This window comes from Cibotium barometz, chromosome 25 (assembly GCF_041138505.1).
Source record: "Cibotium barometz isolate CiBa-2024 chromosome 25, ASM4113850v1, whole genome shotgun sequence".
NCBI classification, from domain to species: domain Eukaryota; kingdom Viridiplantae; phylum Streptophyta; class Polypodiopsida; order Cyatheales; family Cibotiaceae; genus Cibotium; species Cibotium barometz.
Genome location: NC_141070.1, coordinates 54,611,570 through 54,638,033, shown reverse-complemented (window position 1 = coordinate 54,638,033; position 26,464 = coordinate 54,611,570). Strand labels below are relative to the sequence as shown.

Here is a 26,464-nt window from a genome sequence, read left to right as displayed (position 1 = left end):
TCTTGTAGCATAAAATGCTACAAAATGCCTAAAAATGGTAGAAAAATTCCAAATAATATCTACTAAAATATGCAAATGCAGGGTCTCATAAAATGACCAATACCAGCATGAAAAGGTGTATGTAGACCCTCTGGAGATGATATTTATTCCAAAACGCTTAAGCTGGGTGGTCAGACAAAGTCCTTATATAAAATGACGAGTACAAGCATGAAAAGGTGAAGGTGTACCGTGCATGTAGACCCTCTGGAGATGATATATAGTCCAACACACTTAAGGTGGGCATTCAAACAAAGTCCTTATGCATATATACTGCTTTTGATAATGTGAAGGGGGAGAATCAATCATCTCGACTGCAAAACTTTCTTCTCTTGTGCTCTTACCTCTTGCTTTCTTTTTGTATGCATACTTGTGTGATTGAGTGTGCATGGTGGATAGCTTGAGTAGGGAGTGATTGTATATACATATGTATATATGTATATACATACATGTATATATATATATACAGCTAGAGCAGAGAGAATAGTGGTTCACGCTTTCTAGCATAACCATTGCCTTTTGGAAGGATTACCTTAGAGGATTGAGAGTAGAAGAAGGGCATAAACAAGCACCTCTTGGCCTCTTTAGCATCTCTCAATGGGACTTTCACGATCCAAGATAAGTGGTTTGGCCATTATCCATGAGTGCATGCGTCATCCAATTGCAATTGTAGGCAGCATAATTGAATGGCATGACATGACGGCTAGATTGCAAGTCATGGATAGAGCTAGACACATTTCTTCAATTTTAGCACGACTATCCTAAATATCAATCATCTTTGGAATATACACTGATGAGGTGGTGTGACGTGCATCCCAAGTACCATGGTATCTGGATGAAAACATCCTTTATGCGGTTGATCATTATAAACCCTTTATTGAAGGAAATGTGTCTGGTTGTACCCATGACTTGCAATCCAGCCATCTTGTCATGCCATTCAATTCTGCTGCCTACCAATTGCATGAATGAGGCAAGCGCAATCGTAGTTATATGCTCAGTGCAATCTTAGGTAGGTGGGCGATAAGAACCAACTCTTATGACCATAGTCACATGGGACGCGAAACGGGGACGGGGAACGGGGACGGAAAAGATTGAGAATGGCCATTCCTTGTGACTATAGAATGACATGGGACGGGAATGGGAACAGGAAGATGCTGCCATCCCCAACATTCCCGAGTCTACAAATGCACATTCCCTGTGACTATGCTTATGACTATATGTGACCGTTTGGAGGGTGGAGTTAATTGGAATCTCGGGAAAGCCGGTCATGAAGAGAATAATCCGATTATACTACAAGTCCCGAAAGGGGGCAAAATTGTAATTGAACACTAGAAGTAGATAGTCTGTAGAAGTTTCTGAGACAACTGTTACTGCCTGAGTTTCCCGGCAAAAGGCCAATGACAACTGGCAGCCATGAGCCTACAAAAGGCTGATTTTGTAACCATTCAAACCATTTGTCACATCCGTCAAAGTCATTGTGTCTGTGAGCTAGTGTCAACGTTATTCACTTTAGAGTTCTCAAGACGGATTTGACTTGTCGGCATCTAGAACTAATGGTACTTCTATGTTACAACAGTCACTACTACCAGTTAAAACACAGCTGCCAAATTTGTAAACTAGTTTTACTAGTCTCTTAGTAGTCTATAATTTCTAAACCAAATTTTGTCACTTAGTGACTTTGAATACATTTCTTCTCAAGACGGATTTGACTTGTCAACATCTAGAACTACTTGTACTGTTATGTTACAACAGTCCCTGGTTAAGTACTACCAATCGAAACACAGCTGCCAAATTTGTAAACTAGTTTACTAGTCTATCAGTAGCCTATAATTTCTAAACCCTATTTTGTTACTTTGTGCCTAACAGGGAAGTGCTATTACTTGACCTGATAGACTACTAGTTTACTAGTCTATCAATAGCCTATAATTTCTAAACCCTATTTTGTTACTTTGTGCCTAACAGGGAAGTGCTATTACTTGACCTGGGACTAATATCCAAAATAAAATCCAAGTTCGAGGAAGGTGGATGTCACAAAGCGGGCACATGTAATACAGAAAACCAATGGCTCAAATCACAGCGTACATTCAACATCCATCACAACATGAGCATGAATCAATACATCTGCCCCACAGACATCATAAATCACATACACATCTTGCAACCACATAAGATAATCTTGCACATAACACAACACTAGGGACTGAAGTTGGGCCAGCCGCCCCTGAGGTATCTTTATTACCAATAGAGGGTGCTCTTATACAAGATGCCAGTGACCGGGAGTTCCACTAGCACCAGATTTATCCAAATCTATGGAAAACAAACAATTCAAGCTCTTGGTCACCAACGAGAGCAAGGCAATCACCAATTACCCAATAGAGAAAACAAATCCTTGGTCACCAACCAAGGCCAAAGCAATCATCAACTCCTGTCTAGATCAATCCAACCCTCGGTCACCAACCAAGGCCAAAGCAGTCACCAACTGCTGTCCCGTGAAACCAAGCCCTTGGTCACCAACGTTGGCTTACACAGTCATCAACTCATCAACTGTTCCTTAGTTTCACAGCTGTCCACACGATTGTGCAATTCAGCAGCTCCAAACAAGCCCAATACAACACTTAGGTCAATCGTTTTGCTTCCCTTGAAGCTATGTTGAAGCCGGGCACAACCTGTATCTGCTCCATCTGAAACCGGCCTCTAGTATAAACCAAAGTGTGGTAGACTGGCAGTGACCCAAACACAGTTGTAATCGAGCAAATAAGACAGATAAAAAGGGAGCTAGAGTGCTCCTACACAAAAAGAAGAACGACACCTACTGGCTCCAAAGCTTGGCGCCCCTTTCGGTATTTCTTTATTCAATTCAATAGAAGAGTTTAACTGAATACATCATGACCATTCATGGCTCATACATATTCATGTCCAAACTGCCAGTCCTCTTGACTTCTTAGCATAGAGGTTTCACACAGCCCTGTGCCCCAAAACACCACACTGTTATTCACCTCTAATCAGCCAAGATAGTACATTCACGAGGCCCTGTAAACACAATCAAGTTGCCCATGCACGTAGCCCAAAACACAGTCATGAAGTAGTTCATGAACCCTTCCCGAAACCTTCAATTGTTGCTCCTGTTTCTGTCCTCTTGGGCTGCAAATTCCTCCTCTCACAAGGAACCGAGAGAAGAACCCCCGAACAGCTGACTGGAAGAAAGAGAAGCTATGTACTCCTTAGGCTCGCAAGCGTGTGACCAAAGCAGCCATCATCCTTGCCTCAATCTCCATCTTCATCAAGACCGATCGATCGAGAAATGAAATGATATATTAACGTCTCTAAGAGGCCATAGTGGCCTATGAGATCAAAACTGAGAGTACATCTGAAGTTGGTGGCTCATCAAAGAGAACAACTAAATGAGACTAAAAAGTACAATAAATCGATTGTCCTACAGTTATAAGAACAGAACTATAAGACTCCGAGATGATACTGAGTAGAAAATACTGAAAAATGTATTTCAGGTAGATCCATTTATGCTGATCAGTTGAAGTGTTGCCCTCTCCTTAGATCAAGTATCTCCGCCATGGGGTTGTCTGGAATGGAGAGGTCGTAGAAGCGAGGTAAGCGCCTCCGATGCCGAGCAATAATGGATCTGATCTCGCGATGGTGAGGATGCCGTGGTCGGGATCCTGGTGGGCGTGGCTGATGAAAACACGACATAAGATAACTACTCTATCAGTGGTGACTCCTTGGGAGCGTGGTCGGTGCCCTGATGGCCCAATGGAAGAGGTACAGGAGGTGTGTGGGCTGGGTTGCTAGTGTTGGTGCCAAAAAAATCTGTCAGGGTCCTCTATCTAGGTACATCATGGCTTGGCCTCCTGTATGCCAAGAGGGTCTCTCTGTGTCTCCTGAGCTCAAGTAGAAACAATCCCAGGCATCTCTGATCCTCAAACTCCATGACCCTGCGGCTCTTGTAATGAGCCATTTTCGTGCCCAAGGGCTCAAGGGGACTAGTCCATGTCCTCTCTGTGTCCACTCTGATGATATCCATCCTGATCATGCCGTTTTGCTCTGAGCGGGTGAGATCCAAAAATGGACAATCCAGACTGTATTGAAAGGGTGGTAGTGCCTCTATCCGCAAACCATGTAGGTCAAACCATGATCTCATCTGAGCGTACCAACAATGAGTATCTCCATCCTCTGCCAACTGTATGGATGAGGTCAATGCCAATCGGGAGTACCTCTGCTGAGGGAGCTCCCATAGCCGCTGTAATAAGGTAACTGCCTGGAATAGGGCCTCGGTTACTACTGGTGGGGCACCCACCTCAACCCGAACAATCTCATGTGGTACTGATGATTTGCTCCGAATCATGCCGGCAATCATCATAATCAGTGGTCTCTCCATTTGCCTCCATCCCTCATCTGTCCCTCTTTGAGATCTGTGATGTATACTGGCCCCCCAAATTAGAGCTCCGTACAGGAGGGTCGGTGTGACAAGCATATCAAATAGCCACAATTTGGTGCGTGGCTCTTGAAACTGTGTGCACACTGTGTCACGACCCTGTGTTTTTCTCTGGACAGTATGCAAGTGTGCACGGGGACATGGTGGACAGTGTGAATGGCATCAGATTTGAGTTAAAAAGGGAGCCCATGTGTGGACAACCCCAAGTGTGAAGGGGGCAAAGAGACTTTAATTTAAAAAAGGTTTTATAACCTTTGGTAGGCAAAAATTAAAGTTATAAAAGGTTTTAAAACCTTAGGAGGCCACTAAGCAATTTATAGAGGCTACTCCACTTTTGGAGGCCCACGACTCTCTTCTCCCTCTGTCTAGCTTTTTGGGAAGGGTGCTAGTTCTCATGCGTGGAAGAGAGGAGAAGTCTGCTGCTTATGATGGCTGCTGGTTGTTGGCTGTGCACAAAAGAGCTCGTGCAGATCTGTACGGCCGCTGCAGGTACAACGTACGGATGCTGCAGGTACAGTGTACGGAAGCTGCAGGTCAGGTGGCTGCAGTTACAGATTCAGGCGGCGCAAGCAGGTGTACGACTGCAGGTACAGTTGTACGACTGCATGCACAGGTGTACAGACAGGTACAGCTGGTACAGGCGGCTGCTGTAAGACAGCTAATACAAGTGGCAGCTGCACACTATTTGGTACGGGTGGCTGCTGGTGTTGACCTGTTCGGATAGGTGGCTGCAGGCGTGCGCTTTTTGGAGGACGCTGTGTTTTTGGTAGAAAGGAGGGGCTGGTTTTTCATGAACATAGACATCATGTCGATGGCGTTCAACTGATGGAACTTTCAGCTTCTCTTTGCTTTGGGTTCGGGACTGTTTATGGGCTGTTTTTGTTTGGTAGCAAATTCAGCTATGTGCTTGGGTTTTTGGCTGCAAGTACAGGTCAATTGAAAGTGTTTCTTGGCATGGGAGTGATGCAGGCTCGCATGGCTGCATGCTCATCTGGGTGCTCATGGAGCAGATTGTTTTCTTCCTCTGCTAGAAAGGAACAGAGGGACCTACAGATATGGGCATCTCTATGTTGCCAGATGTTTCATGAGGGAACAGGTAACTTGATGTATGCCGTTGTTGGCACTGTTGTTGAATGGTGTTATGAATGGTTCTGCATGGAAACAGGACAGAAGTTTCAAAGGGAAACAAGCCTAAGGGTTTCATGTGGAAACAGGTCGTAGGTTTCTCGAGGAAACATGTTTTTTTTGGGTTTCTCCAGGAGATAGGTCACATGCAGGCAGAAGGAACAGGAATGGACACATGTATGGTACATACTGATTGGACAGGGGACAGGGAATTCCATGACAGAGATGGAAAGTACCCTTGGAAGGTAGAGAAGGTTGGTACAGGTGTGTCAACCGTATGGTATGCTGTGCTGTGATACGAGTTCTCTTTTGAGAGACAGTTTGGGAGCCTGTGTTGTGATGCAGAAGCACTGGATGTGTCAGGGTGTGATGCTATTCATAGTGTGAGAGGCTATGGATGGTTGTGGTAGCCCTGATCATGGAAGAAAGCTTCTATATGCAGACTCAATGTGAGAGAGTCTTTCGATGTGAACAATGGCTGGACTTATTTATGGATGCCAAGTGGACAAGAAGCCATGATGCAAGTTCTTTGCAGGCTCCAGGGGTTCTACTGTGACGGCTGAGTTCCCAACCTTATTGTAATCAAAGCTCTTATAATCAATTAAAGAAATACCGCAAGGGGCGCCACTGCATTTTGGGGCCAATCGGTGTCTGTGTACTGTTTGCAGGAGCACTCTAGCTCCCCCTGTTTGTTTTCCTTTTCTTCCATGGCGTTGAAGTGTTTTATGTGCGAGTGTTTGTTTCACCGCCCGTCAGGCCGGTTCCACACTGCCTCTCAAGTGCCCCCAAGGCTGCATGCCCTCGAGCTAATCTAGTTGTTGTTGCCTCCTTCAGGGAGAAACGCGGTCCTATGAAAGTAACTCCCAAGTAGACATATGACCTGACGAACTCTATCGGCTCCCCTTGGAAAGTGAAATGAGACTGTGATCTCGTCACCCATGCCTGTGTGGTGTTAAACACCATAACCTTGGTTTTCCCAAGGTTCACTGTCAGATCTCTATCCGCACAGAAAGCCTGTAATGCATCCAGGTGTCTCTGTAATCCCTCCGGAGAGTCTGAGATTAGAACAATATCATCAACATATAACAAGATGGCCCGATGGGTATCAACACCCCTGCCAGGCATGCCCCTGGGCCTCCCAATCTGTCTACATAATCAGAGACCGCATCAATGTACAGTCCAAAGAGGGTGGGCAATAGCAGGTATCCGTGCTTCACCCTTATCGTGCTGGTCACCCTATCAGATAGTCCGCCTGGAGCTCGGACTCTGCCTGTCACATACTCATATAAAGCATATATCCCCCACTGCATATCCTCGGGTACCTCAATGTCATGCAATCTGTGCATAAGCCTGGCACGTGGTACGGTATCGAGAGCTTTGCGGAAGTCCACAAAAATCTCTTCTGTGCCCTGCCCTCTTCAATAAGTGCCCGAAGTGTCAATATGTGATCCAAGGTAGTAAATCCTCTCGTAAAGCTAGCCTATCCATGTGCTCGATGACCATGCCTCTCTGCCCATCGGCTCAACTCCGACTCCAATACAGAGCCATATAATTTGGCCAAGTAATGACTAATCATGATCGTGCTTGGTACCAAACCTCATGATATCATCATATAGTGGTATATAGGGTGACTCTCCTGATGGTGCAAACCTGGAGTGGGCTGGGGGAAAGTAGCATACCGCCACATATAGCTCGCGGAGCCCCTCTCTGCATATTCGGACCCACATGTACCTCGCATCTGCATCTCTATGTACGACATGTATTTTGTCACGAAGCTCCTCCCTGTAAAGTATTGCTACTCCTCCAGATCCTCTGGTACCTCCCACTATGCGTGGTTGAGGGCGGAAAACTGATTCCCATCTATAACCCTGGACGTCAGGAAGCCTCTTGTTTGTGCACTGATCGGTCTCCGTATACATAGCAATATCACTGTGTCTGAAAGTATCCTCAAAGTATCCTGCATCTGTTCTAAGGGATCCATTGCAATTCCACACCGTGAATTGCAAGGTCTCATAGGCCGCGCACCATCAAGCGGGCCTCCTCTCTGTAATGATGACTCGGCCATCTCTGTATACCGCCCATTTCCCCTCTTTCCTTGCCTCAAGCACACGCGGCATGTGTTCCTTCTGGTGTGCTATTTGTGCCGATGTAAGGTCCTCATCCAAATAAATCTTTTCCCCCTTAAGGGCCATCCTTTTAGAGAGGAAGGCCTTCTTCTTCTCCAAGTCACCAAACCTGATGATCAATATCTTCGCCCTGGTTTCATCTCTGCCTACTCGCCATGCTCCGGTAATGGGTACATCAGTGGCTCCATTTTTTGTTGCAAGAGCCTTTGCATCCTCTTGGGGATTTCCCTTATCTTCCCACCCAACTACACGTACATGTAAGGCACGTGCCCGTCTCTTGGCTTCCTCTTCTATTGACCTGTACATGACTAACAATATGTGTGGTACTTCTTGGAGTACCAGCATCTATAACAATCTCTCTAATTCTATGCATAAATGAGATCATCTTTTCTTTGTATGATTTCTTTGGCTCCATACAAACATGCCAAGGCATTCCCAGCAAAACATCACAACCAATGAAAGGAGCAACCATAAAGCTCTCTTGATCAAGGTAGCCCTGTATGTGCATGCAAAGCTTGCCAATGATTGGCGTTACATTCACTCCTTTACCCTCAAAATCTGCATCTGCATCCATTTGAGTGCCATAATCTCATACATCCAAGCCTATGGCGGCAGCCATCTCCACAGAAATGAAATTATCCGTGGATGCATCGTCGAAAAGAAATAGTGCATGTTGATCTTTTAGTTGTCCCCATGCTTTACACATGAGTCTTTTAGTTGAAATATGTCTTATGTTTCCCAGTACATCTGACACAGCATTTACATAAGGCTTTTCGGTGTCACCATCTGCATTTTTCGGGTTTCGTGGACACCCATAATACAAGTGATCTTTACTTCCACATCCAAAACATTTTCCTCACGTGCATACTCAATCCTTTGCTATTTTGACAGCCCACGATCATTGTGTTTGCCCCACGGCTTCTTGGATGGACATTCCTTTGTACCTTGGGTATCTTTTTGATCACTTTTTAGGCGACGTCCGCCCTTTTTCTGGTCATAACCAGCCCTCTTCTTGGCCTCGAAAGAATATGAAATTGGCTTAGATTTATCATGTTTTATGTGCAATGTCTTCACCACAGTAGCCGAATGCATTAACTGCTGAAGGGTTTGGTTTGGGTATATTTCAAGGCTCTCTTGAATGATCGAATGAAACCAAGACTCAATCTTTCTTTTCTTCTCTTCATCAGAGAGTGTCATGAAAGGGGTAACTTTCAGCAGTACCTTCCAATATTTGGCGATGTAAGTCTGCACCGACTCCCCTTCTTCCTGTTTCAGCCAATCCCATTCTTTGCGCACATTTTTAGCAAAGTTTGGTGATAAGAATTGATCATAAAACTGAGTTTTGAATTCAGCCCATGTGCACGCAGCACTATGGTCCAAGAGTTTGGCCATCCACCAATCACTAGCTATATCTCTTAGATGCATACCCACATGTCTCAGTTTAGACTTCTCTCCAAGAAGTCTACTCTCTCAAACTGCCGAATAAAAGCAAGAGCTTTGGTAACTTCCAGCTTCCCAAAGAAGTTCTCAAATTTGATGTCCTTATCCCCTGACTTATTAAACTCTTTGGCTTTCTTCTTTGAATGAGATTTGCCATGCCCATCAATTTTAGCCATAGGGGACTCATGTCAAGCTCTCTTTCCACTATCCCGAGCAGCACTCGTAGATTTGCCATGCCCATCAGTTTTAGCCATAGGGAACTCATGTCAAGCTCTCTTTCCACTATCCCGAGCAGCACCCGTAGATCGGGTGGAATCAGCATATGATGAGAACACTCTCGGCGTGGAGCAGTATGATGAGGATGAGATATGGCCTCTTTTGAATCATCAAAATCTGCATATGCTTCCTAGCTAGAAACCTTTCTTCCACGGGAGTCCGCGGATACATCCCTTTGTTCTCTTAGATAAGACTTGGCCAATTCACGAGGCTCTTTATATCCCATCCGTGCTGACATGGCCTCAAAGGCTACATCATCTGGAGAAATTTTCCTTTTTGTACTCCAAACCTTTTTGCACATCTGGATCCTTTCTCAAAGATCTCCATTGCATAGTCCCATCCCGGTATCGTCTAACTTGGCGCCTCAAGGCCTCCAACTCAAATCTTACATCAACAAGATATGTATATGCAGTACCAGTAGTCTCTCCTGCATTTGCCCTCTCTTGCCCAAGAGGAGTATAAGCGATTCCAATAGATCCCTCGGCATGTGCCCTCTCCTACCCAAGAGCCTCAGCTTGAGTGCTCATGTTATCTCTTCTGTATGCTTAGCCAAGAAAAATTATGTATGCCCAAAAATCGTCCTTTCTCAAGCAGAGAAAGAAGCCTGTGATGATACCAATGTCACAAAGTGGGCACATGTAATACAGAAAACCAATGGCTCGAATCACAACGTACATTCAACATCCCTCACAACATGAGCATGAATCAATACATCTATTAATACCCAACCAATCCATAGTTCAAAAGGGATGGGGTATTGAAGATGACAGTCATATCTTTTCTATTAATATCCAACCAATCCAGACCTTTAAAGGATCTTAGAATGCTTCATAACAGCTAGTGATGGAGACTTTTTTTTTTGGGGGGAGGCGGGGGGGAGATCAAAGAGGTGAAATTCGAATTCAACCATAGTTTTTAGTAAACAAAGAAATAATAATTAAATAAGGTTGAGTGTGCACACTTACCACCTGCAAAACACGTGACATTCACCACCTTTGTCCCAAACAAGTGTGCACACGCGCGTCCACAGGGTGTCCAGGCATCCCCGATGCCCGTGGACATTCACAAGCAAAATACCATGCAATGTCCAGGCAAACAAAACAAGTCACATATGCAAGTGCACTTCACAAGAAAATGCTTGTGCACGATGATTTGGATTAAATCTCCAAACTTGCCATCTTGTACACAAAAACCGTCGCGACCATGGGCACCACCCATGCTAGATCCAAATGTTGTACTCACTAGAGCCATTGCCCTTGCATGAGCCCAGCTAACTCACCAGGATCACCAACCCTTCCATGAGTTAACATACTCACTGAACAAAGTCACCAACTCTTTCATGAGCTTATGCAGACACTAGGGTCACCAACCGTTGCATGAATGCATAACTACAGTAGTCAGAGTCACCAACTCTTCTTACTTACTTAGAGTCACCAACTATAATCACTCATTAAAGTCACCAACTCTTACATGAGTGAATCCATCATGCTCCAGTAGCCAAAGAGGGAGCCCCCCTCTCGTCTTTCTATTTAGACCTTGCTAGAGCATTGTACATCTTGCTCCATATGAGAGCTGTTTTGTAGTTTGCTTTTGAGAATGTTGTCTTTTTATGACTAATGATATTTTCTCAGGAAAAAAAGACTCTTTCTATGTAGGACTGTGGAGGGTCCAGGGACCAGCACATCTAGGGGACTGTAACACCTACACTTGGTACCAGGCTCTAAAAGAGCACACAACACATGCCCAACCTCCATTAGGGAACTCTAATTGTTCAGTACATGGAAGTCTTTTATAGTAACAATAATCTTTCTAGTCCATTTCCTCTTGAGTTCAGTTCAATAGAATGTCTCTGCTGCTATTTAAAATTGGGTAAACAATAAGTTAACTATGGGAATGTGTTCAATGTGTTCTCACCTTCGGAAGTATTATACGGCCAAGACTACCCACATCACTAGGTTTCAGTTCCTTCTGAAGCAGAAATTGTAAATCTGTCTCTAAAGTTCTGTTCTGCAAGCATTAGCACACAATTAGTATCAACTTATGTATCAATACCAAAAAATGTTGTAAAATGAGATTGATCTGAAGTAAGTGATAGGGACATAGGGGCACACCTTATCAGTAAGATTAGCATGCTCTTCACTAATTTGTGGATTACATGAGGCGGCACTCATCAATGACTTGGAAGAAGGCCTTACTGAAGACCATGTTAACGAACATGCTGAAGCATCAAAATTTGTCACAAGGTGGTCATAGCTCATTAGGCGCCGTCGTTGTCGTTGGATCCGTCTCTTGCATGCTCCTGGTACTGCTGTCGGAAACTGAAAATTAGGGTCCATGGTATTTAAACATCCAACCAGAGACTGACTAATATCATTTTTTGATGGGTTCTCACAAGCAGTAGGAATGGCGGTACTTCCCTGCTGTACCATAAAGCTGTCAAGTTTGGTTCTCTGAATGGAAGAAGCTGTGTAATGTGAAACTGGAGGGTAAAGATGGCCTTGCCCAAAACTGTTAAAGCCTAGAGAGGGCAATAAGTTGCTTTGGAAATCAGGAAATGTTGAATGCCCGAACTTCACCAGGCTTGGTGGGGGATGATCATGACCTCTGGCAAGATCAAGAGGACATTGTTGAAAGACCTCAATTGAGGACATATGCGGGTAGTTTGATGATGCATAACTAGGCAATCCTGAAAGTGCACAAGGCCCATGCTGATGTGTCGGGGAAAATGGGATTGGATCTTGTGCATGTTCTGCACTTCTTTCTGGACCAATGCTCCAAGGGGTCTCATGGCCATGATCAACGAGTCCTGGAATGCTACTATCCATGGGACATTGAAGGCCATTGAACTCAGAAGAACAGCAATGCTTAACGAAATCAGAGAAGTCAAACTCACATGTTTTGGCCATTGCTTGAACAGAAGCCCAAAAGCCCAGCTCAGAGCTGTGTGATTTGAAGTCATCTAGAGCAAGCTTTTGCTCAAGCTCTGCAATCACTAACTTCACTAATACAGACAACCTGCTACTTTGATTTATGATGCCTTTATTTTTTTCATGTATAGAAGACAAACTATTCGCAATTTTTTGCAATCCTAAAAGCCAAACTCTGTACAGTTGGGTTCTATCTGACAATGGAATGTTCATATCCTCCTCTTCGATGCTTTTGATCTTTTTACCTAGTGGAAGCATCTCTAATGTAAGCTGGTCAGACAATTTGTCTGGTGGAACTTTTGGAACTGCAATGAGGCTTCCTTTCAGTGTAGGTTTCTTCTCGATTGCCTCATTTTCAGTTGAAGAATCTTCCAGGCTGCATGAGTTTTGCCAATCTGAATGCATGGGCACTCTTGGATGCTTTGTTTGTGCAAAACTCAAATCTGGGTCACTAAGGTGAGTATCCCAATACTCCATCCTGAGCGTAGCTGAATTAACTGCAAAAACATAGCAAAGGAAATGAATTTTGATTCAGAAAAGTATTCAGTAGATTGTCCTCAGTAGTATTGATAATCTTGAACATTGGTGTCAACCTTTGTAAGTATTCAGTAGATTTTCCTCAGTAGTACTGATAATCTTGAACATTGGTGTCAACCTTTGTAAGTCATTATTATGAAAAATGAGATGTGATGAATGATGTCTTAGTAGTATGTGGCTCCTGAATGCATTTTATTTTACAAGATGCATTGAAGTCTATCACAGCCTTAATTGTATGGAAAGTGGTGGTTTAGCTGTACTGGATTTTGTTGATCAGCTAGGACCTCAATCCTCATATGGCATCTCAGACATGGCATATTATATGTTTGGATACCCCAGCTAAATATCATATAATTCATGCATGCCCTTAAAAAAGAGAGATGGGATCTCCATGGCAACAGGAAGATTTCCCACATCACTCGTATAGCTACCATGTTAAGGGAAAAAGCTAGCTGGGGATCAGCCTGGGAGAGGAGGGAAGACAACAAAAGCGGAAACAGGAGTAGGGCAGAAGAGTGGAAATAATTTTTTATTTTTTTATTTCTTTTGGGGGGGGGAGGAAAAAACAGAGAAAAAGGCAGGATGAAAAGAAGGAAGCAAGAATGGAGGGAGAGGTGCAGAAAAGAAAATGAGGCTGGAGTGGGAGTCAGAAACAAGGGGAAGATGTAACATGCATTGTGGAAGCATGACTAGATTAACCCTAAGTAGAATAACTGGCTGATTAAATGCTATTCACTTTATGCTGTAAACTATAGATGCTCTCTTCCATCCTTAGCTGCCTATTTAGAGAAAAATAGCCCTTCATGCAACTTCTTTTTGTCCACATAAATGTGTTGAAACACTCGCAATACGCTCACATATGTGGAAAAGGTGCTTAACCCATGGGCATCTAGCCTAGGTACCTTTGACCAGTTCAATTCGGCCCCTAAATCTACCCTTGAGTCGGCTAATGTCTGGAGCTATGTCCTTGTTGCACTCAGAATCCAAACGTAGGCACACTTGCACTCTTGTAGCTCTTCTTCTAGTAGCTCCTACTTTGCTACATGCTGTTGGATACTGGTCATGGTATGTACCTTAGAATTGAAACCCCCTCTTGCTGCTTCTCGGAGACTCTCTCTTGTACCTCTGTATGCAGACTCTCTGTTGTCAACACCTCTTCTTGGTTTTGCACCTCGGTGAACAACTTTGGGTTCTTCAAGCCCTCCAACTTGTGAGGAATCCCCTTCCTAGACAACTTTCCATCCGAATGTCAGGTGGGAAACTGTGTCCCATGGAGTTTCAATTACAGGTGCACTTACCGCTGTTGTGGGTTTGAGCACTAGTTCTGTCTTTGCCATAATTATAAAGAGTTCACTGAGTCTTTGTGAAGCTGCCTGCTGCTCCTTCCAAAAATTCCAATTCTTCTCTGCCCATGCCTTGGTCGGCCATGTCAGCCAACCCACGACTTGGTCCAAAATGACTAGCTGACAATATCATCCGACTAGGACTGTATTAGACTACAACATGCTCTTGTAGGAACTTTGTGTAGGTCAGCCATGTGAGCAAACCCACGACTTGGTCCAAAATGACTCGACTAAGACCATATTAGACTACAACATGCTCCTGTAGGAGCTTTGCACAAGTCCCTCAACCATCTGAGACCATATGGACCCTCCAACTCGCCCTCCAATACCTTAGACAAGCAATAGGAAAACTTATTGGATGGCTCTGTCCCGGGGACAAACTCAATGCAATGATCCTCCAAACGAATGAGTAGGAGCTTGGGTGGGAGATCGTCCCTTAACATGATGTCTTGGAACCATGGAAGGAGACCTGCCAACCTTTCGATGTTGCTAGTTGAACAACAGACTATTGAGTTTGGACATAGATCAATGCACACTCAGCTCCTTTTCTGATTGCTCCCTAGGTCTAGACATGTGAAAGTCGTGGGATTCCAGGAATGCTCCTATCCCCCGCAAATTATAACTAGCTCAAGTAAACCACCAACAATGGTGATGGTGTCCTACAACCAATCAGGGATGGACACAAATTCTTGAAACCACTGGATGCCAAGAATCGTAAATGAAACATCAATTCTCCGCCTCGTACCTCGTTTGGTCGTTTAGCTAGAGACAACATCTGGTAATACCCTCGTTGGCCTTCTCTTCAGGCATCTTTTTCTTTTTCTTCTTCTTTTCCCAACTAGCCTTACGCCCAAGATCCTCCCATACCTACCATGTTTCACCGCTCGTAGGTGCTTTTTATCTGCCCATAGGCCACACAGCCGAGGAAGCACCATGTGGGGTTTTGAACCCAAGACCTCCTAGTCTAGACAAACATCTCTACCACTTGAGCTATCAACTCATTGACTCCTCAAGTGTCTTCTTAGGCTTGGCCTCTATGTTTTTCTTCCCGCTCGAGTTGCTCTAAGACTTGTTGTCCTTGATGTCTTTATTGTTCTATGTTCCCTTACACGGCTCGCATGATGATTGATGTTGCGGTTGCTGCTATTGCTGGGGTTTGGGCTTGTCTGGACTTGCTTGGGCTTGCCTCCGTTGAGCATCATCTCTTGAATCTGAGATAGAGTGATAGCCCAATCACCCGAGTGAGGCTCAAAGTTCCATACATGAAACCGGGTGTTCGTATCCAACGCCCTAAGAAATTGTTTCAGCTTCTCCTCTTCTGACTTCCCCAATTATTGTGCCATGGTTATGACCTTGTTGGAGTAGGCCAACATAGGAGACTCATTTTGGGAGAGTTTGTAAAACTCATCCTCCAAATAGGGTCATGTACTAGGGTGGAATAGGTCAACATGGAAGACCCATTTTGGGAGAGTTTGTAAAACTCATCCTCCAAATCGGTCATGTACTAGGGTGGAAAAAACCTAGCTTTGGGGTCGGATACAAAAGTATCCCATACGTACTCAATCGTGCTAGTGGTTGGATCTGTATGAAGACCCGATCAATGCTACCACCAAGTAATGGCTTCCCCAATGATGTGCAGAGCCGCCGGGTGGACTTTGCCGGCCTGCTTTTCACAAAATCTGTTGATTTTTTAGCTGTCCTTGATTCTTGTGGTCTTCATTTGACCTGTTGTTTCTTTAAATCTTGTCGTGCAATCACTCTTTTTTTTTTCTTTTTGTTTTTTCAAAAGGAGACTTCTATTAAGCATGAAAAAAACATACAAAATCACAGCTATAAGCCGGAAAAGAATAGAATCACCCCAATATGTAAGGTGATTTCAACCACTGAGGAGCATCATGATGCGTCTTGCAATCACTCTTGACTTTCCTTTCTTAAGAAAATAGATATTATAGAGCATCCCATTTCAGGCTAAGTACTGCTGCCTTCTTGAGTTCTCAGCTTCTCCATTTCCATATGGCCATGTGCCTCCAGGTGGCTGGCTGCCGTTATTGGTGTGTGTGCCTCCAGGTGGCTGTCTCCTGTTATTGTTGTGCGCGCACCTATAGCTACACAGTGTGCCTCCGTGTGGCTGTCTCCTGTTATTGGTATGTATGCACCTCTAACTGTGTCCCTTTGTGAGGCCTGCCACCCTAATTCACCTAAGCTACTCTATACATGTCCTCATTTGTCTTGGAACATGCATGTGAAGACTGGTGCATGTGACAGTAATCCATCTCAATCCCATGGCTCATGAGTGCTAACATGTCAATGGCCTCCTTGCTTATGAAAAAACCCATAATATTTGAAAACCAGAATTTGTAGCACCGGTCAGTTCATCTAGCAGCTCAATCTGCAGCTTATAAAAGGCGTTTTCTACTATCAATTGGAACCCACATTTTAGCAAATGGGATTTACCACGACACAAGGCCCCTATCAAAGAAGGGGAGGTGTGATGATCGTGTGTAACTGGTTGTACCAGCTTTACCTTCTTATGGGATTTAGTGCGACACAAGTCTGTTCCTCTTCCTCAGCAAGTGTAAGGGTGTCCCAAGCAGTTCAGTGTTGGCAGCCAGTGTATTTACTGGAACTTTGGAGTCCTATTCAAAAGTTCATGTGTTGCTAAAAGCCTATGATGTGGTTAAAGTGCAATACAAATATGCCCCTGTCAAAGAAGGGGAGGTGTGATGATCGTGTGTAACTGGTTGTACCAGCATTACCTTCTTGATATGTGGTATTAACTATGAAGTAGTCATTATGAAACATAGAGGTTAACTTTCACTCATACAACGACAACAAGGGCACCCTTTGCAGCATGAGGGTGTTAACTTTTAAATAACCATTATGAAACAGAGACACGTTAATTCTCACTCACACAAGGGCAACAAGGGCACGCTTTGTATGAGGAATGGCATGTCAAGTAATAAACGTTAAGGTTCTATCCAGATATTGGGCTGGTATTTTAAGTTCTCGGAAAATGCTGAAGTCTGATATCTTAAATCCTCTGTAAATCACAGGGAGGCCTAAAATCTGCAGTTTCTGCAACAAAAACTTTGAAGGGCAGGAGAAGAAGGAATATGGTGGTCTTGATCAGAAAAGCCAAGACAAATTTTCTGGCCAATCAGCCCGTATAATGGTCAATGTACACCTCTGCAAGAATGGCAAACCATAACACATGATCCAGCAACATTTAACTTGAAATTTCTGCCAGGAGCAATCCCTGCCTTTGCTAAGATCTACTACCTCAACTGTCTACTCCTCTCCCTCTTTAAGCAGCTGGGACTTACTGGCAACAATTTTGTAGCTGCACACTGCATTGATGGTAGACTTTGAATTAATTTTTGCCAGTGTAACTTGACATATCCTGTGTGGTAGCTTACCACAGGTTACAATGAGGATGGCGACACCTTAATTAAAAATTTCCTCTTCTGGGTGGTTGTTAGTAAAGAAAATGTATCGTTCGGCATTATCCTAGGTCTACACGACCACAGTATAAATTATGTGAAATGAGAAGCCCATCCTTTGGCATTAACCTAGGTCTACACAACCACACTATACATTATTTGAAAAGAGAAGCCCATTGATAGCTAATCTGAAACTAAGTTTTTTTCAAATCGAAAACATGTAACTCCCGTTTCTTTCCTCATCCTTTAATGGCTGTTCTGACAACCCACCATCAGCAAATATATGAGGAGGAAAATTAAGGGGATTGTGACAGGGGATCTATTGTTATCAGAGTCATAACGTCTAACTAGCTACACCCCATGCAATAAGCTTTATCTTGTAAGTGCAGGCAGCAGGGACAAGGGCACAAACATCCTTCATACAGGCACCCAGAGATGCCTGAATTCCTGCACTTTTGCAGAAGAAATTTTTAAAGGCAAGTGGAGGATATAATGGCAGCATTCCCTGATTGACAGAGATAATATTGGTTGAGTGCAACAAATGCTTTGAGAACGAGGTGGGAACTCTCAAAAGTAACATAACAGCAGCATAATCAATTAGCAAGGATAACCAGAGGCACATTAGCAAAAGCAATTAGAAGTAGAGCTGAAGGCCCTACTGGTGCCAATCACCTAATATAACTGGCCAATCTACACTTCTGAATGAAATACATAATTTGAATTTTAATCACCGGTGCAGGAAAATTTCATCTAGCTGTGTATCCAAAACCCACATTCAGAAAACAGAGGCTTCAAGACACCATCGGGCCAGCAGTCTGGCAGTAACATTCTACCAAAAAGCATAAAACTAGTCATTTTTTCTTTTCAGTTACACGTAAATTATTCAGCAGGACTCAAGAAGTGCTAATCTACAGAGGGCAGAGGCTTTTTAGCGAGCAGCAATTCTACTGGATGTTTTAGAACATGTCTTATTATACGTAAGATTTCAAAATCTTTCCTTGTGGGAAGACTTGATTCAATGGTCCAGATTGGCAGGAAAACCTAATTATTGGCAGCTGAAATCCACAGTTCATCAACATGATCTGGCATCTTACATCAGAGCTTTGCTTAACAGCTTGCTTCATATTCAAACAAAGCTTTGGACGTCCCTAACATTCCGAACTCGAAGCTACGTGTTTCAGGATATAGAAATGAATTTTAAAAAAACAAACTTGTCTAAAGAACAGGCGTATCAGCGCCAGGCTAAAGCGAGACAAAAAGACAGACATTGATTGTCTCGTCCGCTGGCCAGGCCTATTGTCTTAAGCGATTTTCAAGCCACAATCGGAGGCGTGATGACGTACGGTCTTGGCACTCACGCTGTGGCGAGTACACAATCTTGAAAACGTTTCTAAATTTTCCCTTTATTTTTCTTGTCAGTTGCCAAAAAAGAAAACAGTTTCGTTGGTTTCAGGCGACTTACTTGCAGGAAAAAGAAATGGCAGAAAAAGACAATCTCTGCTTATGCTCTGTCTGGTTCAGAGTTGGAGTTGCAGAAAAACGCGTGGCCAGAAGGGGCTGGAGTCGCCATAGCGCAGGAGAAGACGAAGCGCAGGCCTTGAAATCCGAGGTTCAGAAGATGAAAAATATCACAGAAATGCGTTGTACTGCTGCTGTGTTAAGCTTAGGGTTGGGGTTAGGGCACGCCATAGGCACCAGAGGAGAAAAGAAGAACTGCAGGCTCAGAAAATCCTTCACAGAAATGTCTTCTGATGTGGCTGTGCTAGGGTTGTGGGTAGGGCTAGGGCAGGGCACGCCAGCTTGCGCGACACGCCTTCTGCATTTTCTCTCTTCTGGTCTGTCTGCCAAAAATTGTAGTGCGCTTGCTTTAACGCCTGCGCTCGGCTGTGAAGGAGGAGGAAGAGGAAAAGGAAGAGGAGGAGAAGGAGGAAGCCTTCATTTTGATATCACTGCAGTTTATGCAGGAGTGATGGTGCTGTTTAAATGGGAAGTGGGGGTGGTGATGAGAACAACGAGAGGTGGTGGTATTCCTATTAACAGGCAGATCAATTCGCCAATCTCGGCTTTCTTCCTCGTCTTTAGGACCAACTTTACCCTCTTTTAAGAGCTTGTAACTCTTTCTTTTGCGTAATTACTTCTAGTCACATCCCCATCATCTCATCGCTCGCTACTGGAATTACGGAGGCATTGCACCCGAGATTCATGATAGTATTACTTCAATAAGTTTGGGGTGTGTGTGAGAGTGTGAGGAGTAGGGGCAAGTTCGTGAAATGTGGCTGATGAATAGAACGCATACCTGGAAGGCCATGACATGGTATGGTATGGTCGACTTGCATTCAAAGTCACATCACTAGGATGATATAGTGACGGTCCTCGTTAAGGGACGTTTAGTCATTTGGTCACAGCGGTGTGCTTCGTTGCTTGTTCTATTGAGCATGGAGCACTAATGCAAAGGGTCACTTTACATAATAAAGAGAGATTGTGATAATAATAGAAAAGGGATCTTGAGCTTGGTAACCATATGTGTGAATGGCCCAGCTCACTCTATCAAAATGAGAGAAGGGCCACGATTTGAGGAGGTGAGGCGCAAGAAGATCGGTCGTGTGGAGATACGCAGAGAGAGGTTGCCATGGCTATGCACCTAAAGGAGAGCCACGCCCCTATGATCTATGGACAGAGTTGGGGTGCTATGATCCAGTAGAGCTAACAGATGCGTTGAGTGGCGTGATGGTTGGCCAGTATGTCGTTGTAGCATATTGTGGGCTAATCATGCTGTTGAATAGCCACCTTGGTTGTATGCCAAGAGAGGGCCACCCTCCTACACTCAATAGAGGAGTCAGTTTGTTACCCACATGATCATGATGGGCGTCAAAGCACTAGTGCATAGAGTCCGGCCATGAAGGCCCCAGGACACTGGACGCCATAAGGGATCACTCATTGTATAGGGGAAGTGGTGGCAACAGATATTCGCTACTTAGTTCACACTAAGGAATATGCCCTAGTAAAATCCACTAATTCTTTCGAGAGTCCTAGCATAAGTATGTTGAACCCAAATGGAAATGGGAAGGTAGTGCTTATGGATGACATACTTGGTGTATCCAAAGGAGTTTCATCCACCTTACTTAAGGATCACTCATTGTATAGGGGAAGTGGTGGCACGGATGTTCGCTACTTAGTTCACACTAAGGAATATGCCCTAGTAAAATCCACACTGATGCAAATCAGGCATGTTGTTCAGAAAGCCACCAAGGCGATCTTGACTTTGTGAAAGAGATCCAAAAAAAGGGTTCACTAAGAGAAGGATCCAAGAGTTAGGAGAAAATGGAGGGGACAAATGGGCGAAGTTCTATTGAAGAATTCACCTCATGAGGAGAGACTGCAAGGGATGTGGTCTCTCCCAGAGCTAAGGAGTATACACCCCAAGGACAAGGTGAGTGCACATATGGATGGAGAAATTTCACCCCTAAAACCCTACTGAGAATGATAATTCAAGGGTTTAGAACTCTAAGCTAGGAAGCCTACTTTTTGGAAGGCTATAAATCTCTACGCCAATGATGACCATTGGATAGAACAACTAATGGAAAATGGAAATCAAGTACATGGGGGTCATGACCCCAATGATAACTAGAGTTAATGGAAATCAAGTACATGGGGGTCACGACCCTTGGATAGAAGATTCAAGAAAGGTGTTCTCTTATGGGAGAAAGCACCAACGAGAAAAAAGGTCTATCACAAGGGGCGACGGGTGAGTCCCCTACCTAATGCATCAAGTGGTAATGAAGTGACCAATTTAACATGTGATCGTAGTCTAGAGTGCATGATGCACGGTTTTAGTGAGATTTTGATTACTTGGAGTTGGCACTAGGAACTTAAGATATGCCGAAACGGCATCATGATAGTGACTTGTGTGCAAGAGTATGCTAATCACAATCTTTCACATGGGCTCGAAGAGATGAGCAATGTGACCCTAGGAGACTTAGTACCACCAATGAAAGGTTTGAGAGCCTAGAGTGTTACAGGATGGATATCTAATTAACTCCTTGGCTTGATATTGAAGGTGGAGTAGCCTAAATCATTCCTCAAACTCATATATGACTCTATAGAAGGGAAGTGAGGGAGGTTAAAGAGTCCGCTCATCAATCAAGGTCACAAAATGCAACCAATGTGTGTGGAATGCAAGCGAGCTTGATGTGATGTGGAACATGCATCGTACGAACAACTCGACGGATAGAGCATGTTTATAGTGTGGCTTTTATAAACGGAACTGGAAAAGTGTCAAGGTGTAAGCGTTGTTGTAAGCGACGCTATTTTTTCGCCACTATAAGCGTCCACGTTGAGAACAAATTTTTTTGGGACCGATTGGAGTATTCTTCCCAATCTCAATATAATGAACAAATAATAGATTCAATTTTTATACACAAACATATCAAAATACATGTTTAAAAAAAACCCAAATACATAAGTAATTAAAACAAGTGAAACATACATTTGAAATATATTAAAACTTGAGAACTTGTTTGTATTAAATCCAAAACACCATGGAAGGCAAGTTACATCGAGTATAAAATACAAAATATCATAGAAGGCACATTACATCTTGTATTAAAGCCTAAATGCCATGATAGGCAAGAAGCTACATTGAGTCTCAAGTTATGTAATAGGGAATACACAAAGAAAAACGTAAAACACATTATGATAAAGTATGCCGATCTCTACCCATCCTCATCATCCTCATACTCCCCGCCTATTGCCTCTTCTTTATCTTCCTATATCACATAAGATTAAGTAATATTAAAATATAAATAAGATAAAATTCTAAAAGCTTCTAAAACCAAAAGAATATGAACTTTTAAAACTTGTTCAAACAAGTAACTTACAGGGGGCATAGCATCAGAGTTCAAAGCGACACCGAATGACGAGCCATTAGACTTCTTGAATATGGATTCTCTTCCCACATGTCTACAACATAAAAACATAGCTATTATGTGAATAGAATAAGGACTTAAAAAACATACCTATTATGTGTATACTCTATGCATGCATAGAGCGTTGTAGATAAACTTATGCATAAGCTTATGCATTGAGCTTTAATGTATAAGCTTAAAGTTTGTATTAATCTCTATGCATAAAGCCTAAATGCATTGAGATTTAATGCATAAGCTTAAAGCATGCATTAGTTTAAATCTTTATGCATAAGCTTAAAGCATGCATAAAGCTTTATGTATAAGCTTAAAGTAAGCATTAAGCTTTAAGCTTAAAGATTTATGCATGCATTAGCTTTATGCTGTATGCATAAGCTTAGGCACGCATAAAGCTTTTACATGAAGGCATAAGCTTTATGCACTAAGCTTAAAGATTTATGCATGCATTAGCTTTATGCTGTATGCATAAGCTTAGGCACGCATAAAGCTTTTACATGAAGGCATAAGCTTTATGCACTAAGCTTACGCATAAGCTTAATGTATATTAAAATTAAAACCCTAGCACCCAAGAGTGCAATAAATATAAATGAAAAGAATAAGAGCATTGGAGTTTGCCTCAAGAGATGGAATGATGCTAAGGGTACTCGAGTCACCGTATGTAGATAGGACGAAGACCTTTTTCACCTAAATAACATAACAACGCTAAACATCAAAAGCTAAAGCTCGATGCATGCTTTAAGGTAAATGCATCGAGCTCTATACATAAACTTAAATCTCTATGCATAAGCTTAAAGAATACATTATGCTCTAAGGCTTTATGTATAAGCTCTATACATAAAGCTTTATGCATAAGCTTAAAGCATACATTAAGCTCTATGCATAAGCTCTATGCATAAGCTCTATACATAAAGCTTTATGCATAAGCTTAAAGCATGAATTAATCCCTAAGCATAAGCTCTATGCATGCTTTAAGCTTAATGCATTAAGCTCTAAGCTGTATGCATAAATCTTAAATCATGCATAGAGCTCTATGCATAAGGCTTTATGCATAAGCTTAAAGTATGCATAAGCTTTAAGTGCATTAAGCTCTATGCATAAGGCTTTATGCATAAGCTTTACATAAACTTTATATATAAGATTATGTATGAAGCTTGGGCATAAGCTTTATGCACTAAGCTAAATCTAAACATGACACCCAAGGGTATAATAAACATAGAGCTTACATTAGCGATTACAAGAAAAAGAGGACTCATCTCTTTATTGTCAAGACAAAGGAGAGGATTAGTGCAAGACCTATAAAACATAAAATTAAAAAAAGTGATTAGTAACACATTTAATGAACTCTATCTACCTAATCTCTATGCATGCTTTAAGCTCTATGTATAAAGCTTTATGCATAGAGCTTAATGCATGAAACTTAATGCATGCTTTAAGCTCTATGTATAAAGCTTTATGCATAGAGCTTATGCATAAAGCTTGATGCATGCTTAAAGCTTTATACATATAGCTTAAAGCATGCATAGAGCTCTATGTATGAGCTTTATGTATAAGCTTAAAGGATGCATAAGCTTTAAGCATGTAGATTAAGCTTAATGGATAAACTTTAAGCTCTATACATAAGCCGTTAGGCATAATCTTTAAGCATGCGTTAAGCTTTATGCATAAGCTCTATGTATGCTTTATGCACTAAGCTAAACCTAAATTCGGCAACCAGGGGTACAATAAACATAGAGCTTACATTAACAAATTACAAGAAAAAGAGGGCTTACCTCTTTATTGTTAAGCCAAAGGGGAGCATTAGTGCAAGACCTACAAAACATCAAATTAAAAAAAGTGATAATAAGTAACACATTTAATGAACTCTACCTACAAAAAATAAGAAATATAGAAAAGACCAACACACATTAAGTATGCTCACAAAAAGGAGAAGAAGAAGAAGCTAAAAGAAGATTGGTACTCTAAACTTTAACCCTAATCTCATTATGTACTCTATTAATCATTAGAGTTAAGCATAAGAGAAGAATACCTTCATTAGGTCACACCATGTAGTGATGAATAAGGAGAAAGAGAAAGAGGAAGGAAATAAAAATGCATGGGATATAGGTAGATTGAAGGAGTAGATGGAGCCAGTGCAATCCTTTGGGGGAAAAAGAGCTACATCGGTGGCGCTGCGGGCTCGAAAAATTATTTTCCCAGCGATACTATAAACAACGCCCAGTGGCGCTTATGGCGTTGCTTATATACAACTCTCAGTGACGCTTATAGCAACGTAACGTAAAATGCCATAAATAAGCGCCACTATTGCTTGCTTTTGTTTTAGTGATGTACATGGAATGCTATAACAAGACATGGAATTCATGGGCATGGTCAACTTACGTTTGAAGTTATAAGCGCCACTATTGCTTGCTTTTGTTTTAGTGATGTACATGGAATGCTATAACAAGACATGGAATTCATGGGCATGGTCAACTTACGTTTGAAGTTATGGTTGTAAACATGACTTGATGATATAGATGTCTAGTCATTTGGTCACAAGTGGTGTGCTTTGCTGCTTGTTAGATAATAAAGAGAGATGGTAATAACCATAGAAAAGAAGGGGTCTTGAGCTTAGTGAACACGGTGCCCAAGGGAGTCATACATTCATCTATCATATGTGTGAATGGCCAAACTAAAGGTTGTAACCTTAAAGGCTCTCTCCAAATGAGAGAAGGTCCATGATTTAAGGAGCTGCAGGGGATGCACAAATTGAAAAGGCCCCAGAGTGAGTAGGTGGTGAGCATTCTGCCGATGATGCCATAGGTACGCTAAGGAAGGAATGACTGAAATTAGATCTGATGGTTGGAAAGTGGAAAAGTTGGAAATTGAATCTGGAAATGGAATACTGAGGATTAGGAAGGAAACACTGTGGTTTTATTACAAATGTGTTTTGGAAATAGTTGAATCGGAGAAAAGGCAATTTCATATTGGGTGTGTAAGTGGTCTGTCTATTTAATTTTTGCATGAGATCCGGCTAGGAGGCCTAGGAACTCTTTTCCCTGGTACCCGGGACAAAACATAACCAAATTTTCATAATGGATCCTATCAATACAGTGGTTGGTGGGCGGTTGGCTAACTCCCTATGCTTTCTGGGCGAGGGAAGTTTTTCCGGGTTCGGTTTTGGAAGAGCCGCCGGATTAGTCTCTTGTCCGGATATTCATGGGCGAGACCCCGAGTGGGAAACTCTACCCTGCGCGCAAGGTTGCTACTTCCGCTGCCTAGCACTCCAGAATTCGATGCGCGGAGGGGGCAGGGATCTCTCACTCTACCTCTCTCCACCTATCTTATGCTCTTGTTGTTCTCCTCTCATGTCTCTTCGCCTCTATAATGCCTCTCTTGCACATACTCTCATGTCTCTATCTTCCCTATCCCTCTCTCTTTCTCCCTCTACACACTCTATTTGCACCTCCTTGTTCAGGCACTCTCATGCCATGCTCTGTCCACCTCTATTTATCCTTATCCATCTCTCTATCGTTACCACCATACGCTCTCCCTTTGTTGTCTATCCCTCTCTCTATTCATGCCCTCTCTCTCTATTCATGCCCTCCCTCCCTCTGTCCCTTTACTTCTATTCCCCCCCTTCTCATTCTTCCCTGTAACCTCTCTCTCTCTCTCTCTCTCTCTCTCTCTCTCTCTCTCTCTCTCTCTTTCGGTGTCTTTTGCTCCATCTCTATCTTTTCAAATAGCAATGAACATATCTCTCTCTCTCTCTCTCTCTCTCTCTCTCTCTCTCTCTCGGTGTCTTTTGCTCCATCTCTATCTTTTCAAATAGCAATGAACATATCTCAACGCTATGGTACATGTCATCC

General features: G+C 42.8%; 1 protein-coding gene across 1 annotated transcript in view; it reads right to left on the bottom strand.

Annotated features, from left to right (window-relative positions):
- LOC147624744 (uncharacterized) overlaps positions 1-19,648 on the bottom strand; it is a 76,513-nt gene extending 56,865 nt beyond the window's left edge. The window contains exons 1-3 of the mRNA XM_086820020.1: positions 19,160-19,648; positions 11,562-12,874; positions 11,365-11,457 (exon numbers count right to left, since the gene is read on the bottom strand). Coding sequence (XP_086676146.1) covers positions 11,365-11,457; positions 11,562-12,854 — 1,386 coding nt within the window. The 5' untranslated portion in view covers positions 12,855-12,874; positions 19,160-19,648. The remainder of the gene's footprint in view (positions 1-11,364; positions 11,458-11,561; positions 12,875-19,159) is intronic.
- Positions 19,649-26,464: the final 6,816 nt, after the last annotated feature.